Here is a 14,249-nt window from a genome sequence, read left to right as displayed (position 1 = left end):
ATAGAGATTTAGTTTGCCAGGTACGCCGACTTGATATCTTCCACTTTGTTATACCTGATATCCAGTCCTGCCTCCTTTTTCTTTCAATTTCTTTAAACTGCTTTCACTTTTGAACTGACATTGATGCACTCGCAGTTATGTCTCCTACCTTGATCAGGAACGTTGACACGGTTGAAATTGTGAATATCCACCAAAATGATATGGAATTCTCCCTGGTGGATGATATCTACAAAAATCTGGACCCACCAACAGGCGGACAGCGTGCATTTCCTACCCTCCTACTCTACGATGCCAAGGGATTGAAGCTCTTCGAGGAGATCACTTACTTAGATGAATACTATCTTACCAACACGGAGATCGAGATTTTGACAAAACATGCGAAGAGGATAGTCGCACGCATTCCAGAAAATGCACAGTTGGTGGAGCTTGGCAGTGGGTCTGTGACCCTTACACCCTGCATCTGTCGCCTCGCGCGCCTGGATAATTTTGGTCAAAGTTCTGACAATTTTTCTTTTTTAGAAACTTGCGAAAGATCGAGATTCTACTTCGAGAATGTGAAAGGATTGAAAAGAAAGTAGATTATTATGCTTTGGACCTTTCATTGGGGGAATTACAGCGAACATTTTCTGAAATCTCGCCCGAAAGCTTCATACATGTGGGATTCCATGGTCTTCATGGAACGTACGATGATGCTGTCGGCTGGCTGAAAAGCCCAGAAAATCGGAAGCGACCGACCGTGGTCTTGTCGATGGGATCATCTATGGGCAATTTTAGTCCTCCGGGTGCCGCGGAATTTCTTGGTGGTTTTTCCAAGCTATTGAGCCCGTCCGATTTTCTACTCATCGGATTGGATGCCTGCAAGAACCCAGAGAAGGTGTTTAGGGCCTATAACGATACCAAAGGCATTACTCGCAAATTCTATGAGAATGGCCTCCTCCATGCTAATAGGGTTCTTGGCTTCGAGGCCTTCAAGGCTGATGAATGGGATATCTTGACCGAGTATGATCCCCGTGAGGGACGGCATCAAGCCTTTTATGTTCCAAAAGTTGATGTGATCATCAATGGGATCAACATTCCCAAAGGAGAGAAGCTTATTTTTGAAGAGGCATGGAAGTACGGTCGCAACGAACGGGATCATCTGTGGCGCCATGCAAACCTCATTTCCCAGGTCGAATTTGGAAATTTGACAGATGATTATCGTAAGCCTTGATCTCTTAATGATACATCGTCACTGCGGACTCGCTGACTTATGTTTGAACAGACCTTCATCTGCTATCACCCGCTGCGCTTGATGTGTCTATGAACCCTTCGAAGTATGCGGCCCAACCGATCCCGAGTATCGGAAACTTCCAGTCTCTGTGGACTGCGTGGGATCTCGCGACTAGAACCATGGTCTCTCATGAGGAGCTTTTGTCTAAACCGATTAAACTCAGAAATGCGCTGATCTTTTATTTTGGTCACATTCCGACATTTTTCGGTGTGTCTTCAATCTTCAATGTTGCTTATCATGCTCACTGCTAATCATGCTGGAACACAGATATTCATCTGACGCGGGCTTTGCAGGAGGAACCCACTGAGCCTAGTCATTATAAACTAATTTTTGAGCGTGGCATTGATCCGGATGTCGAAGATCCACGGCAATGCCACAGCCACAGCGAGATACCTGATGAGTGGCCGCCACTGGATGAAATTCTGGACTACCAAGATAGAGTGCGAAATCGTGCGCTGTCAATCCTACAAGAGGGATACGCATCACAGGACCGTACTCTTGGAGAGGCTCTTTGGATTGGCTATGAACACGAAGCAATGCACCTTGAGACTTTCCTCTACATGCTGATCCAAAGTGATAAGACTCTTCCCCCCACAGGTGTTGATCGCCCGAATTTCCAGCAAATCAGTCACCAAGCGAAGAGAAATGAAAAGCCAAACAAGTGGTTCAGAATTCCACAGCAGACTATCGAAATTGGATTGAACGATTCCAATGAAGAAGTTATGCCAAATAAATCCTTTGGCTGGGACAACGAAAAGCCCCAAAGAAATGTCACTGTGCATGCCTTCGAAGCTCAAGCTCGAGCCATTACCAATGGTGAATATGCCAAATACATACGGGAGAAGGGTATTAAGACATATCCCGCTTCCTGGGTGCTAAAACCAGGCCAAGAAAATCCTGTTTCCAAGGGCACCAGTTCCTCGGGCGCCCAGGCCGGTTCGAGCTCCAGTCCTGCAGGGTTTTCTCTGGAGAATGTTACAGTTCGAACTGTGTTCGGACCTGTGGCTCTGGAACTTGCACAAGACTGGCCATTGGTTGCTTCCTATGATGAAGTGGCGAGCTATGCAAAGTGCATGCAATGCAGGATCCCCACATTTGAAGAGACCAGGAGCATATATCACTACTCGGACCAACTCAAAGGTGATCGGGGCATAAATGGTCACAGGTATGGGAAGAAGCTGAATTATAATATAGCCGAAACTAATCTATAAAATAGAAATGGGGTCAATGGGATTGCAAATGGTAGCAAGTCCAATTCTACTGATCAGACTGTTTTCCGTGATCTCACTGGCTGCAATGTTGGCTTTAATAACTGGCACCCTGTTCCTGTCACACCCAATGGGGATCAGTTAGCTGGTCAGAGTGAAATGGGGGGTGTTTGGGAATGGACTAGCACACCATTGATGCCGCACGACGGTTTCAAACCTATGGACATTTACCCTGGATACACATGTAAGTGATACCTTGAGCATCAAAGCTGAACCTAAACTCATTGACCTTGACAGCGGACTTCTTTGATGGAAAACACAATATTGTTCTTGGGGGCTCCTGGGCTACTCTGCCTCGCATTGCTGGCCGGACTACTTTGTGAGTATAAGCTCTAAGGTATTCAGCAAACTGGATCAACTAACGCATTCTAGTGTCAATTGGTATCAGCATAACTACCGCTATACATGGGCGGGTGCACGTCTAGTTAGAGATATATAGACAGAGTTTGAGCAATGCTAATGAGCCTTTGAAATATTCCCCCGGAGTTCTCAATGACGATGACCTCATTCTTGCGATAAGAGATAAACCGCGGAGAGCGTAACGTGACTGCCCCTCATCTCTTCCCCAACATCTTCTCCAATTCCTTGTCTTGTTTTCATATTAGTTGAATCCTAAATATCTTGCATGATGTCGCTGGAAAACATTACGACTATCTCCCCCGCCACCAATGAGCCTGTTGTCGCCCGCACCGGTGTCTCATCGGAAGACTTGAAACAGCTCCCCGTGGCTGCCCAAGCAGCTTTCCGGTCATTCTCACAGTCCACAACTCTGGAACAGAGGCAGAAAATCGTGGAACGTGCTCTTGATATCTTGGAGAAAAAGCAGGATGAATTGGCACGGGAAGTTACTGAGCAGATGGGCCGGCCTATCGCCTATACAGGTGTCGAAGTTGCGACCGCCATCAAGCGTAGTCGTTACTTGATCCGCATTAGCAACTCCGTGCTAGGCGAGCAAGGAATTGAGCCTGGAGAAGAGGAGAAGGGATTTAGACGGTATATCAAGCGTTCGCCTGTCGGTGTCGCGCTGATTATCTTCCCATGGAACGTGAGTCCGTCAAGATATTGGCATATCTGCAGACGCTAATGTGTCAATACATAGTACCCCTACCTTACCCTCGTCAACAGCTTGATTCCCGCTATCCTCGCTGGAAACGCTGTAATTCTTAAGCCCTCCCCTCAAACCCCAACAATCGTTGAGCAATTTGCCTCTGCTTTTGCCGCGGCCGGTCTTCCCGAAAATGTGCTTCAATTCTTCCACTGCGGATCTTTCACATTCATTGAGACCTTGGTACGATCACCACTGGTGAACCATATCTGTTTTACGGGCTCTGAAGCTGGTGGCTTGGCAGTGCAAAAGGCAGCCTCCGATCGGATTGTGAATGTTGGTCTAGAACTTGGTGGTAAGGACCCAGCCTACGTGCGAGATGATGTAGATCTCGCCTGGGCCGCTGAAGAGATCGTGGATGGTGCTATCTTCAACAGTGGACAGAGCTGCTGCGCGATCGAGCGTGTCTATGTCCACGAGAAGGTTTATGATGGTTTTATTGCTGAGGTTAAGAAGGTCTTGAGTAACTACCGTGTTGGCAAGCCTTCCGATCCCAAGACCCAAATTGGACCTATCGTATCTAAGCGTGCAAAGGAGGCTATTATCGTGCACATCGAGGACGCCGTGCAGAAGGGTGCGAAGAACGAGACCCCTGCCAATGAGACCTTTGAGAACTTCCCTCCGAATGGAAATTATGTCAAGCCTACACTGCTGACCGGCGTTAATCATGATATGGCCGTTATGAAGGAAGAAACCTTTGGGCCTGTGATTCCCGTAATGAAAGTCTCCGGTGACGACGAGGCCGTTCGTCTGATGAACGATAGTGACTTCGGTCTTACCGCCAGTGTTTGGAGCAAGGACGTTGCGGCGGCTGAGAAGCTGGTCGAGCGTGTTGAGGCTGGCACTGTCTTCGTCAACAGATCTGACTACCCTAGCCCTGTAAGTCCGGTTCTTTCAATCTACTATTGTCACACTTGGCTAACCGAAGTACCCTATAGGACCTCGCCTGGACAGGCTGGAAGAACTCTGGCCGCGGTGTTACCCTAAGTCGATTCGGGTTCGAGCAGTTTGTCAAACTGAAGAGCCACCACATCAAGGACTACCCTAAATGAACATTCGCATGTGACATAAGTTACATCTTGTCAGCTAGGGGAATGCATTTTGTTACATAAATTATACTCTAAAATGGTGAATACTACTTACCTTCTTGACAAATGGCATAAGCTTAGATGACCGGATGTCACCATATGCCAGGTGGCGTTCTAATGCATAAATGTAGCCACTCAGTGGTCTTACTCCGCTCACTAAATCTGCAGATAGCTCGGTAGGCTGTGCAACCCTCCTAGAGCTTAATCTATGGAGTAGTTCAGGGGACTCGAGATTCTATCGGCCTGAAGCATAAGCCTCAACAGTCTCACTATCTACATAGTTGCACCCCAAAGATGCTATTCAATGCTAGTATACCCCATCATCTTGAGCTCGATGTTCTCCATTTTGTAACAAACCGGCAGTTTTTGCCTTTTGCCGGCTATTTTAGCCTGTTTCAGCTTTGATCCTAAAATGACATGTGTATTTTTAGCCTGCCGACTGCCAAGGTTGTAGTTGACTCACTTCCCACCCCTGTTATTAATCTTTGAACAAAAATCAATCATCTCTCAGGTCCTCGTCATGATGTCAATCCCATTGTCAGATGACAACCCCTTCCAATCCTTAATTGCGGAGGCAAACAACGATTCAGTGAGTGGATGTGAGAATTATGAGATAATATCACATGCTTAACCCTTTTTTTGCTCTAATGATAGGCAACACTACAATCTCGATACGAGAACCACCGAGTGGCTCGCAATAGCCAGCAAAGCGCAAAGATCCTAGCCGAGAGCTTTCCTGGCTGGTCCCTTGACGAGATTTTGAAGCGACTTGATGGTCCTGGAAAGGAAGATGGGTTTGTAGATCCTCGGAACTGTCTTGTCATTTGGGCTAGACCCTCACCTCAAGTTCGCGACCTGATATGCTTCATTCAAAATGAGTTGAAGAGCATTTCTCCTTGTAAGTTGTTCAATATACAATTATCTCTCGCGGAATTCCGCTTTTGGCTATTTGCTTCGTTAACGAGTGGCCATAGCGCTCTGGCTCATGCCACCTGAAAACCTTCACACCACTGTCTTGGAAGCTGCTCATTCCCTGACGGAAGATCAAATTGAAGAACTTGTCCAGACTCTCCTGTCATGCAAGGATGTCACATCTGCAGATATTGCAGCATACCCACGCAGCCGCCCTACACGTCTTATCAAGCCTATGGTAAGCTTTGATTCCGCCGCACTGGCGCTCAGCTTTGTTCCAGCTGCTGGTGAGTGCCTAGAGGCGGAATCCAGTGGCGATACTGAGCCCTACACATATCACCATCTCCGCCGAGATGTCTTTGACATGGTGCGACAAACTAAGGTCCCTGTTGCTTCGCGTTATATTGTTCCCTCGGCACATCTCACTATCGCAAGGTTCATCTCCCAGGACGGGTTTCTGGTTAAGGGATCAGATGGCGCAGAGACGGTCGATCATTCGCGCGTCAAGCTGTTGATTGATAAAATTGAAGAAATCAACCAAAAGTTGGAAAATGAGTATTGGCCAAAAGAGGGTGCGATCAGGGAGGGGGGTGAATGGATTGTTGGGCAAGAGGGCCTGGTCATTCGGAGAGGCCGTCTCTGGTATGGAGGCGGCGAGTATGTACCACTCGACTATTTACTTGGTTGAGCCAATCAATGTCTATTCTCCTAGTTCTAGAAGGGGTTTGCATGACTCTGGGTACACCTATGTTCTTGTTCTTGTTCTTAACCAGACCTTCCCCTCGGCGAGTCGTTCTAACGCCTGCCAGGTTATGGATGCGTCAAATGTAGGCATTATCACCTGGTGCATGGGTGATAAATATATTGACGTGAAATATGTTTAGGTGACAGATGGATGCAGTCGTATAGTCGTATGCTTCCTCAAAGCTATCACTTTCAAGTTCCAACAAATTCATCCCTCAGAGCCTGAGGCACTAATAACACCAGACTACGCAAAATCACGTGATACAGCTTATTGACCCAATTCCTCAAAATTGAAGCAAAAAACCAACTGTTATTTGGATTAACCTGCTATATAATACGGGATATTGATAGAGAAATACCAGTAAAACCAACTAAACTCACATCAACCAACCCTGGTGGGTGTGGACCGCATTCAGGCTTGGTCCCACTTTGTTCTCGCTTATAGTGCACATTTGGGCCAAAACTTACAACAAGCATGGCCGGCTGGCCCAATGGCAAGGCGCTTGACTACGAATCAAGAGATTGCAGGTTCGATCCCTGCGTCGGTCATCTCATCTTTTGCTCTTCCGATGTTGTAAACATTGGATATCTTTTTGCTGTTGTTATTTGTTGTTGGTAAACGCTATTTATTGGCACGGTCAAAATCACTGGGAAGGCGGGGGGAGGGGGAGGGGCAGGGGTTAGAAAATTGAGGTACCATTATAGTATGTACTGTAGCTCAGTCCCCGCCAAAGAGGCTGGAAGCAAGCGATTGGCCAGGGGAGAGAACAGCCTACTACCTAGGTACTCTTGGCTTTCGCACGTGCGCCTCTCCTCTAGTTGAAGAATCACAGAAAAAGAGACCTATATTGTATGGGGACTAAGTTATATCTGACACCTATAATTCTGGAATTGACAATTTTTTAGATTATAAGGACAAAGACCAAAACTTATCTACATCTTCATGATCCGATGTCGCAGAAGTCTTTTGGTTGGAGTAATACCAAGAAATCCCAATGCTGTACGGAGTAGCTCCGCCAAGCCTGAGATAATTTCTAATTACGCTCTGTAATGCATTTACCACGAAATACTTGATACTCTCTAAACCTACATATTTCCTAAATTTGAATGAGTAGGGCCTCTTGTATAATAGTAACTGTTCATTTACAAAAGAATACTAGAGCTGATATGGCAAACATCATCAATCCTAGGCTTTCCTAACTAAGCAGTATATTGTACTCGGTTGTTTTAAAAGACATTTTGTTACTAGCGCAAACTGATCGGCGGGATTTACATGGACAGAATTGTTGCCAGGGGGAGTACGGGGTAGAGAGGGTAGTAAGACAATTTCTAGGGTGCCCGACGCACTTACCAGCCCTGGGACTTAGCCAGAACAGAGAGAAGTTACTCGACTTGCCTTCATGAAGAATTCATGCTTTTCTCTTTCACTCAGTACTCACTCTTTCCTTTCTTATCTTCCCCAAATTCTTCGATTTTAGTATACACACCGAGCCCTCCCTTCTAGAGTTCCGTCAAATATGGCGGTGTTTCCATTCAACCTGAAATGTTCCGCTGTCATTCTCATGGTGGTAGCGCTTCTGGCCGGTGTTGCCTTTGCTCTTGGCCATGACGCCTTTTATCAAAGCTTGAATGGAAAACCTGTGGTGAATGGTCAACCACTCGGCGTTTTAAATTCCTCGTTGAATTTATCTGACCAGCAAGTTTATGTTTCTCTGGGCACTTTCTTTGCCTTCCTAGTGAAGAGCTCTCTAGGATTGTCAGTCTCAACGGTCTTTGACCAATCTGCTTGGAAGTCGATTCAAGGCCACAGAACTGGAATCGGTACCATCGACGATCTTCTCTCCGTTCTCAAGAATGGCTTCACAATCCTCAATCTGCAGTTGTGGAAGCGTTTTCCGATCAGCATGACTCTTGCTGTTATAGTTTGGCTACTACCTGTGGCGTCGATGATATCGCCGGCTACATTAAGTGTTCACTTAGCCTCAATTGACCAGCATTCGTTAAGACGAATCCCTCGTGTCGATTTTACAAGCGCGAATTTTGCCGATCTCAATTCTGCCCTCTTCACAAATTCGACTGGCCAGAATGGATGGCTTAGCGGATACAGTGGTCCCACGCCAGAAACCCAGAGGGTTGTCAACAGTGTCGCGACACAAGGAACAATTCTGCCAATAGAGCCTCCAGCTGTCAACTCTTCGTGGTCAGTGGAATTTCATGGTCCTAGTATTGTCTGTGACAACGTGAACTCAACCCTTGGTGCTTATATCACTCAAAATGTTGCTCAAGCGATGAAGGTATCTGAGCTATATGGACCGGAAGTTTCTAGCTTGACTAGATACGGGTATCTTTCTTGGGCACCAGAGTCAGATGATCCGAAAGGTTCCACTCCCTTTTATCAAGTAAATGGGAATGATACGTACATACAACGCTCTATTCAGCTTGGTCCCGAACTCAGAGATCCGGAGGGTGTCAACGTGGGAATTTCGACTCCAACAAACCCTTTCGTTCACGGAGCACCTCTATCTTTATTTGTTGCTATCTTCCCTCGCGCTATGGAATATGCCGAATATGACAGTGCTGTGGAGAACGTGGACAAAGCCGTACAAAATTCAACGATTCTACGTTGTTTGCTCCACAATGCATCATACCAGGCTGATCTCACCTACATCAATAGAGAACAGACGATTCATGTGATAAATAAGACGATTCTTAATGGTGTTGGCCTCGTTGACGCTATTGCCAACTACGACAACGGTTCCCTGGTGTCTTCGAATCTTTCATTCATACATAACCCTCAACTGATGGAGTGTCTGTCTTACCAGTCTTTGATGGAGGCCTTCGGCAGTCTCTTATTTGGATCGATCAAAAACTTTATTGCCATCGTCGCGAACCCGAAAAGCGGCACTGACCGGAGTTTTTCATACTCAGAGAATCCGAACACCAGTATCATATCAACAAGATTGATGGAAACAGAAGAGATGCGTTCCATTCAATTTATTACGAGCTCCAATATCAGCAGTCCATTTACGGATTACTGGAAATCGAGATCTGTCAGCTCGTTGAATATTTCGTCCACTCCATTATCAAAAGCCCTTGAGGAACTCTTTCAGGACGTCACATTTTCCCTTATGAGCTCCAGAATGTTCCAGTATGTAGTAATGGTCCAAATGTTAAGCCCCACAGCAAACTAATAACGCACGATAGGCCCAATTACACAATGAATGACATGCCAGAAACGAATGTGACTATCACCTCTTACCGCAATATCTACGTCTACACCCGATCGATTCTGTGGGCCGCTTATGGCACTGCACTTGGTGCCACTGCATTAAGTATCGCCGCAGGAATCTTGCTATACTTCACAAACGATGGCTCTTATAGTAGTAAATTTTCAACAATTTTCAGGATCACCCAGGGTGCCGTAGTATCTACGGACCTTAGCATGAAAGACTACAGTGGCCTTGACCCTCTCCCCGACCATATTGCGAATGCGAAGATGACAACCGGATATCACTCAGACTATGACCAAGGTAATCCTGTTACGGGTTCACCTACAGCCCATTTTCGTCATCCTCGTCGAGAATCAGAGGTTTCTAGCTAACTGGCCGAGACCACTATGTATTTACAACTAAAGTATTCATAGAAGCTTAATCGAATCGTTGTTTCTCTGTGATGTGCACTTTGACTCTATTTGTTACAAACTTAATCTCCCGGGCCTCATGCAAGAGAGGCCCCAAACACTAGCCAAAGCCAGACCGACAATGATCCAACCGCATTGTTCTGTCTGGTCATGGATTATCGGCAAAGCTTTTGGTAACTAACAAAGGGGCCAGCGGCTTCTACTTAAACCAATCGCTCCAGCCTCAGTTATTTATTCTTTTCCCCCCCTACTTCTCGTTGTTCAACCCACCCATTACTCTCTTCCTTACACCAGGATGCGTCTGGTTCTTGGTCTCTTCGTGATTGCAGCGGCCGCCACTGCAGCATCTGCTAGCACTGTTCCCCCTGAGCCATCAACTATTTTGAATGTGACATATTCTGTGGGATCATCTGAAGTCAGCCTCAAGCCTGGTGATTTCCTCAACGCAACCGGCATGCAAGAAAGCCCACGAGCTCCGCTGCTATTAGGACACGGCCTTGAAGAGCCTTCTTTCGCTGCTGACTGCCCAATCTCGATGGTCCTACCGCCGGGGCGGTGGATAAAGCACGAAATGATCTCCTGCATATATTATGCGCGATCCAGGATCTTCTCCTCGACCCGGCGGATCTCCTTCGAACATATGCTGCGGTAGGTGTAGCCAACTTCGCCCTTTTCCCTCTCTGAGTTAGGGCGCGCGAAATATACCCTAGCCGCCAGCCATCTACCGATCATAATAAATACTCCCTAAGCCTAGCCAGATTTAACGCAGGTGATAGTGGCAGGGATGTAACAGTTTTGACAGGGGTAGAAGAAGAAGAAGAAGAAGAAGAAGAAGAAGGGAACTCTTCCTTAAGCTGGCTATTTTCGGCGATATCAGCATTTCTTTGGGCCTGGTCTAAGGCATCTTACAGGCAGTGTCAATGACATAGGCTTTATATTGCTGATATCTCTAGGGGTTTTATAAACAATGAATTCATAGTTCACAAGTTGTTACACAGCAGTTAAGAAGTCCGTGCTAGTGCCTTGGGCATTACATCGATCAACACTTGTGCTGTTTTCGAGGAGTCTCTCTACCCTCCATCCAATCGTTCATTTCATTTCGCATCTTCAAGAGAATGAGAGACCCTCTGCCAACTAAAAGTACTCGATCATGTGATCCAAATTGTGATCCTACCCCGCTCCTAACAAAGTCTTTGTTTTGACCTTCTTCCAAGATTATATTATACAGAAGAAATATTCAGCATGTCCATTACCCATATCGTTCTTTTCCAGTTCAAGCCAGAAGTGGCTACTGAGGTCGTTCATGATGTAAGTTTTACCAAAAGATTACAACGAAGATGAACTTGACTGTGAACAATAAACACTTCATAATGGATATTAACGATTACCCCAAAAGGCCTGCGAGCGTATGCTTGCTCTCAAGGATAATTGCGTTCACCCCACCTCACAACAGCCCTATATCAAATCGGCATCTGGTGGGAAGGATAACTCCCCCGAGGGCATCCAGGTAAGTTTCCCTGAGAGTCTGGAGGACGGAGTACTTTGAGGAAACTTTACTAATGTGTGATAGAATGGAATTACACATGCCTTTGTCGTAGAGTTTACAAGCGCCGCAGATCGAGACTATTATGTACAAAGCGATCCGTCTCATCTGGCCTTCGTCAAAACTCTTGACGGGCTCATTGAGAAAGCACAAGTCATCGACTTCACTGATAGAGTTCTCTGAAGTTCTCAAAGACAGCTTCGACTCTTTTTTTGGCAATGAACCCATTTTTTTTAGACCCTGATTAGATGCTGGCTAGCTCCGAGACATGCTTATCCTAAGTGGTCTATTTTTTAAAAAAAAAAGACTTACTATTATGTATGGTGAATACTAAATAGGTCGCCCCGCTCAATTGAACTAGTGCGACGAGGAAAAGGCTGTCATTTTGACTGAGGTACCCTACGCCAAGAAGTTTGACGCAAATGATCCGGACATGGTTGAAGATGTTCACGATCTGTTGGCTGCCTCGGGAGGCACCTCAACGGTCATTGAGAAAAGAGCTGGCTCCAGATATATAGTCTGAGTTCGCGACACGTCGCCCATTATAAATCCGGGGCATACGTCGCACATCTTCGTAGATTGTTTCAAATTAGAGCCAAAAAGAAGCAAACAAAGAACTGAAATTAGTTGATTAGGGATGATTTAGGCAGAAGCGTACTAATCGCGAGTCTATAATCCCGTCGCCTTCCGAGCGTCCTAGTCGAGTTCGTTTTCTCTGAATCACACGTTATTCTCTACCCCGGACCATCCGACCAGAATGATGGCAGTGACATCCCTGGAAACACTTGTGCGTTCGTTCGCCACTTTTATCATCGACTCACTGGAGGCTGCGCCTTTCCAAACTTTCGCCATTTTTGTTCTCCTTCATATCCTTTTGGTCCCGACCATCATAACCTTGGTGTTCAGATTGTGTGGCCTAGCACCTGCCACAGACAAGTCGCAAAGGACTTGCCCAACATGCGACGGAAGCGGGGTTGTTGATACGACAAAAGATGAATCATCACCGAAGTCTACTTGAATTTTTGAGATGCGAATTATCTTTGGGTCATTTCAACTCAAACGAAATGCCAGTTTGAACGATTCATCAACAAGAACAAGACTGATATATTTGATGAATTCATTTGCCCGATGTAGCATGCTCTAAATATATGCCCGGCTCAGGGGCTTGTGCGATGTATATATACCATTATTTGAGGCAGCCCACGGACTTTTTCCAGTGCAGAGTATTGAGTACATATTCAGTTATTGAAGCTTTCCGTAGTGGGACAGTGGGCGCGCTGTTTTTTTTTTCCACCAATCCAAGCTTGGTGTTTGTGTTGACCTAAACTTTTTAAGATCATGAACTTGAAGGGTTTGTGGGTTGGCCCGCAAAGGTCACGCCCTTTGTGTACAAAGGTCCCGCAAGAATGGATCCTCAACGCACGGAAATACATTCCCGGGCAAAGTAGCAATGCTCCAATTTGCTAGTGAGTTTAATAAATTTCATAGCCAGGAATGTTAGCCAAGCTTTAGCTTCGGGGAGTGCCGATGGGCTAACAGTACTCCGTATACTCCGTACTAGTAGCACTCTTTGGACCCCAGATCTAGAAGAACCTTGCATTGAGAGGACGGCAATACATACCACTGCCGAGCTTGGCACTCTTTCATGTTTTTGACCTTTGCTGGAATAGTATATATTGGATTCAATACATGATTAAATTGAGTTCTCGTAAATATATCAATGACCGTATCTTTAAGCTATTCATACTTTCAGTCAGACTTAGCTCAAAGTCTGGGGATTCCCCATCCCTACGGTTCCATTTAAGTTAGGGCTCGACTCTGTTTGCCCAGATGAAACAACCAACAATTATCCAACATAGCGAGATTATAGTGACTAAAAAAATATAAAAAGTTGAATTGGTTCTTATGTCTTTCATATTGAAATTAATAATATGAGAATAGGTACGAAGTACTATCTAAGACTTGTGCTGAGCTACACTGACCTTTGTGAGCTGTTCTTTGACTTGCCATTGCTCCGACGCAAGGGAGACGCGAAATAATAAAAACACGCCAACCATTCCCGAGCCTCGCAGCCACCCGCAAGGTCTTTTGTTTCGATTGAATTGATGGTATTTCTGGAACCTTTTACGCGCGGGGTTACTATTATAGCGAAACAAAGGAAACTGAGTCGAGAAACATGCCTTGTTTCGGAATTGCCAAGATGGTTGAAATTTGTGCATGTAGCGATATCTCACTAATGCTAATACGGGAAAGGACTTACGATTGTCTTAATCAGTCTCTGAAATTGTGTATACACTTGACCTGCATGATCAGGTCTACCAAATATACCGGGGTCGCAGTCAATACTCCGGATATGGGCACATATCTAACCCTGATTAATGAGGTAACCCGTAAGATCATCCCTGTCAGTTCCAAGTTTATGATCGATCGACACGGCTACAGAATTAGTGATCGACGATGCATCCTTGGAAGAAATGACTAAAACTGATTGCCGAGAACCGGGTCTCAAGAACGCTTGGTTTCCGAGACAAAGACATAGGAAACGAGGCAAAAAGACATTCCAATTGAGCTAATGAGCTTGCATGAGAAAAATCGATTTTCCCCAGAGCTAGGGACAAGGAATCCCGTTTCCCGCGAGCTTCCAAGACCCTCACAGGGTTCATTCATGCACATATCCGA

General features: G+C 45.8%; 6 protein-coding genes across 6 annotated transcripts; 5 read left to right on the top strand and 1 right to left on the bottom strand.

The window, feature by feature from the left end:
• Positions 1-137: 137 nt before the first annotated feature.
• On the top strand, positions 138-2,977 carry PEX2_032800 (DUF323 domain protein; the record flags this gene model as incomplete). Its single annotated transcript, XM_016740555.1, has 7 exons — positions 138-436; positions 520-1,199; positions 1,262-1,477; positions 1,538-2,435; positions 2,487-2,722; positions 2,776-2,857; positions 2,911-2,977. The coding sequence occupies 7 exons, from the start codon at positions 138-140 to the stop codon at positions 2,975-2,977; spliced, it is 2,478 nt and encodes an 825-aa protein (XP_016601207.1).
• Positions 2,978-3,163: 186 nt separating this feature from the next.
• On the top strand, positions 3,164-4,695 carry PEX2_032790 (aldehyde dehydrogenase family protein; the record flags this gene model as incomplete). Its single annotated transcript, XM_016740554.1, has 3 exons — positions 3,164-3,583; positions 3,638-4,522; positions 4,582-4,695. The coding sequence occupies 3 exons, from the start codon at positions 3,164-3,166 to the stop codon at positions 4,693-4,695; spliced, it is 1,419 nt and encodes a 472-aa protein (XP_016601206.1).
• A 556-nt stretch (positions 4,696-5,251) lies between these two features.
• On the top strand, positions 5,252-6,527 carry PEX2_032780 (uncharacterized protein; the record flags this gene model as incomplete). Its single annotated transcript, XM_016740553.1, has 4 exons — positions 5,252-5,320; positions 5,386-5,629; positions 5,706-6,300; positions 6,362-6,527. The coding sequence occupies 4 exons, from the start codon at positions 5,252-5,254 to the stop codon at positions 6,525-6,527; spliced, it is 1,074 nt and encodes a 357-aa protein (XP_016601205.1).
• Positions 6,528-7,904: 1,377 nt separating this feature from the next.
• Positions 7,905-9,988, top strand: PEX2_032770 (uncharacterized protein; the record flags this gene model as incomplete). Its single annotated transcript, XM_016740552.1, has 2 exons — positions 7,905-9,535; positions 9,592-9,988. 2 exons carry the CDS (start codon positions 7,905-7,907, stop codon positions 9,986-9,988), a joined length of 2,028 nt encoding a protein of 675 aa, XP_016601204.1.
• Positions 9,989-11,269: 1,281 nt separating this feature from the next.
• On the top strand, positions 11,270-11,753 carry PEX2_032760 (Dabb family protein; the record flags this gene model as incomplete). Its single annotated transcript, XM_016740551.1, has 3 exons — positions 11,270-11,335; positions 11,424-11,534; positions 11,598-11,753. 3 exons carry the CDS (start codon positions 11,270-11,272, stop codon positions 11,751-11,753), a joined length of 333 nt encoding a protein of 110 aa, XP_016601203.1.
• Positions 11,754-13,525: 1,772 nt separating this feature from the next.
• Positions 13,526-13,789, bottom strand: PEX2_032750 (uncharacterized protein; the record flags this gene model as incomplete). The annotated part of the gene is made up of 1 exon (XM_016740550.1): positions 13,526-13,789. The coding sequence occupies one exon, from the start codon at positions 13,787-13,789 to the stop codon at positions 13,526-13,528; it is 264 nt and encodes an 87-aa protein (XP_016601202.1).
• Between the last annotated feature and the right edge of the window lie 460 nt (positions 13,790-14,249).

Source organism: Penicillium expansum (assembly GCF_000769745.1).
Source record: "Penicillium expansum strain MD-8 chromosome Unknown contig102, whole genome shotgun sequence".
Taxonomy (NCBI): domain Eukaryota; kingdom Fungi; phylum Ascomycota; class Eurotiomycetes; order Eurotiales; family Aspergillaceae; genus Penicillium; species Penicillium expansum.
This window is presented reverse-complemented; position numbering and strand designations above follow the sequence as displayed.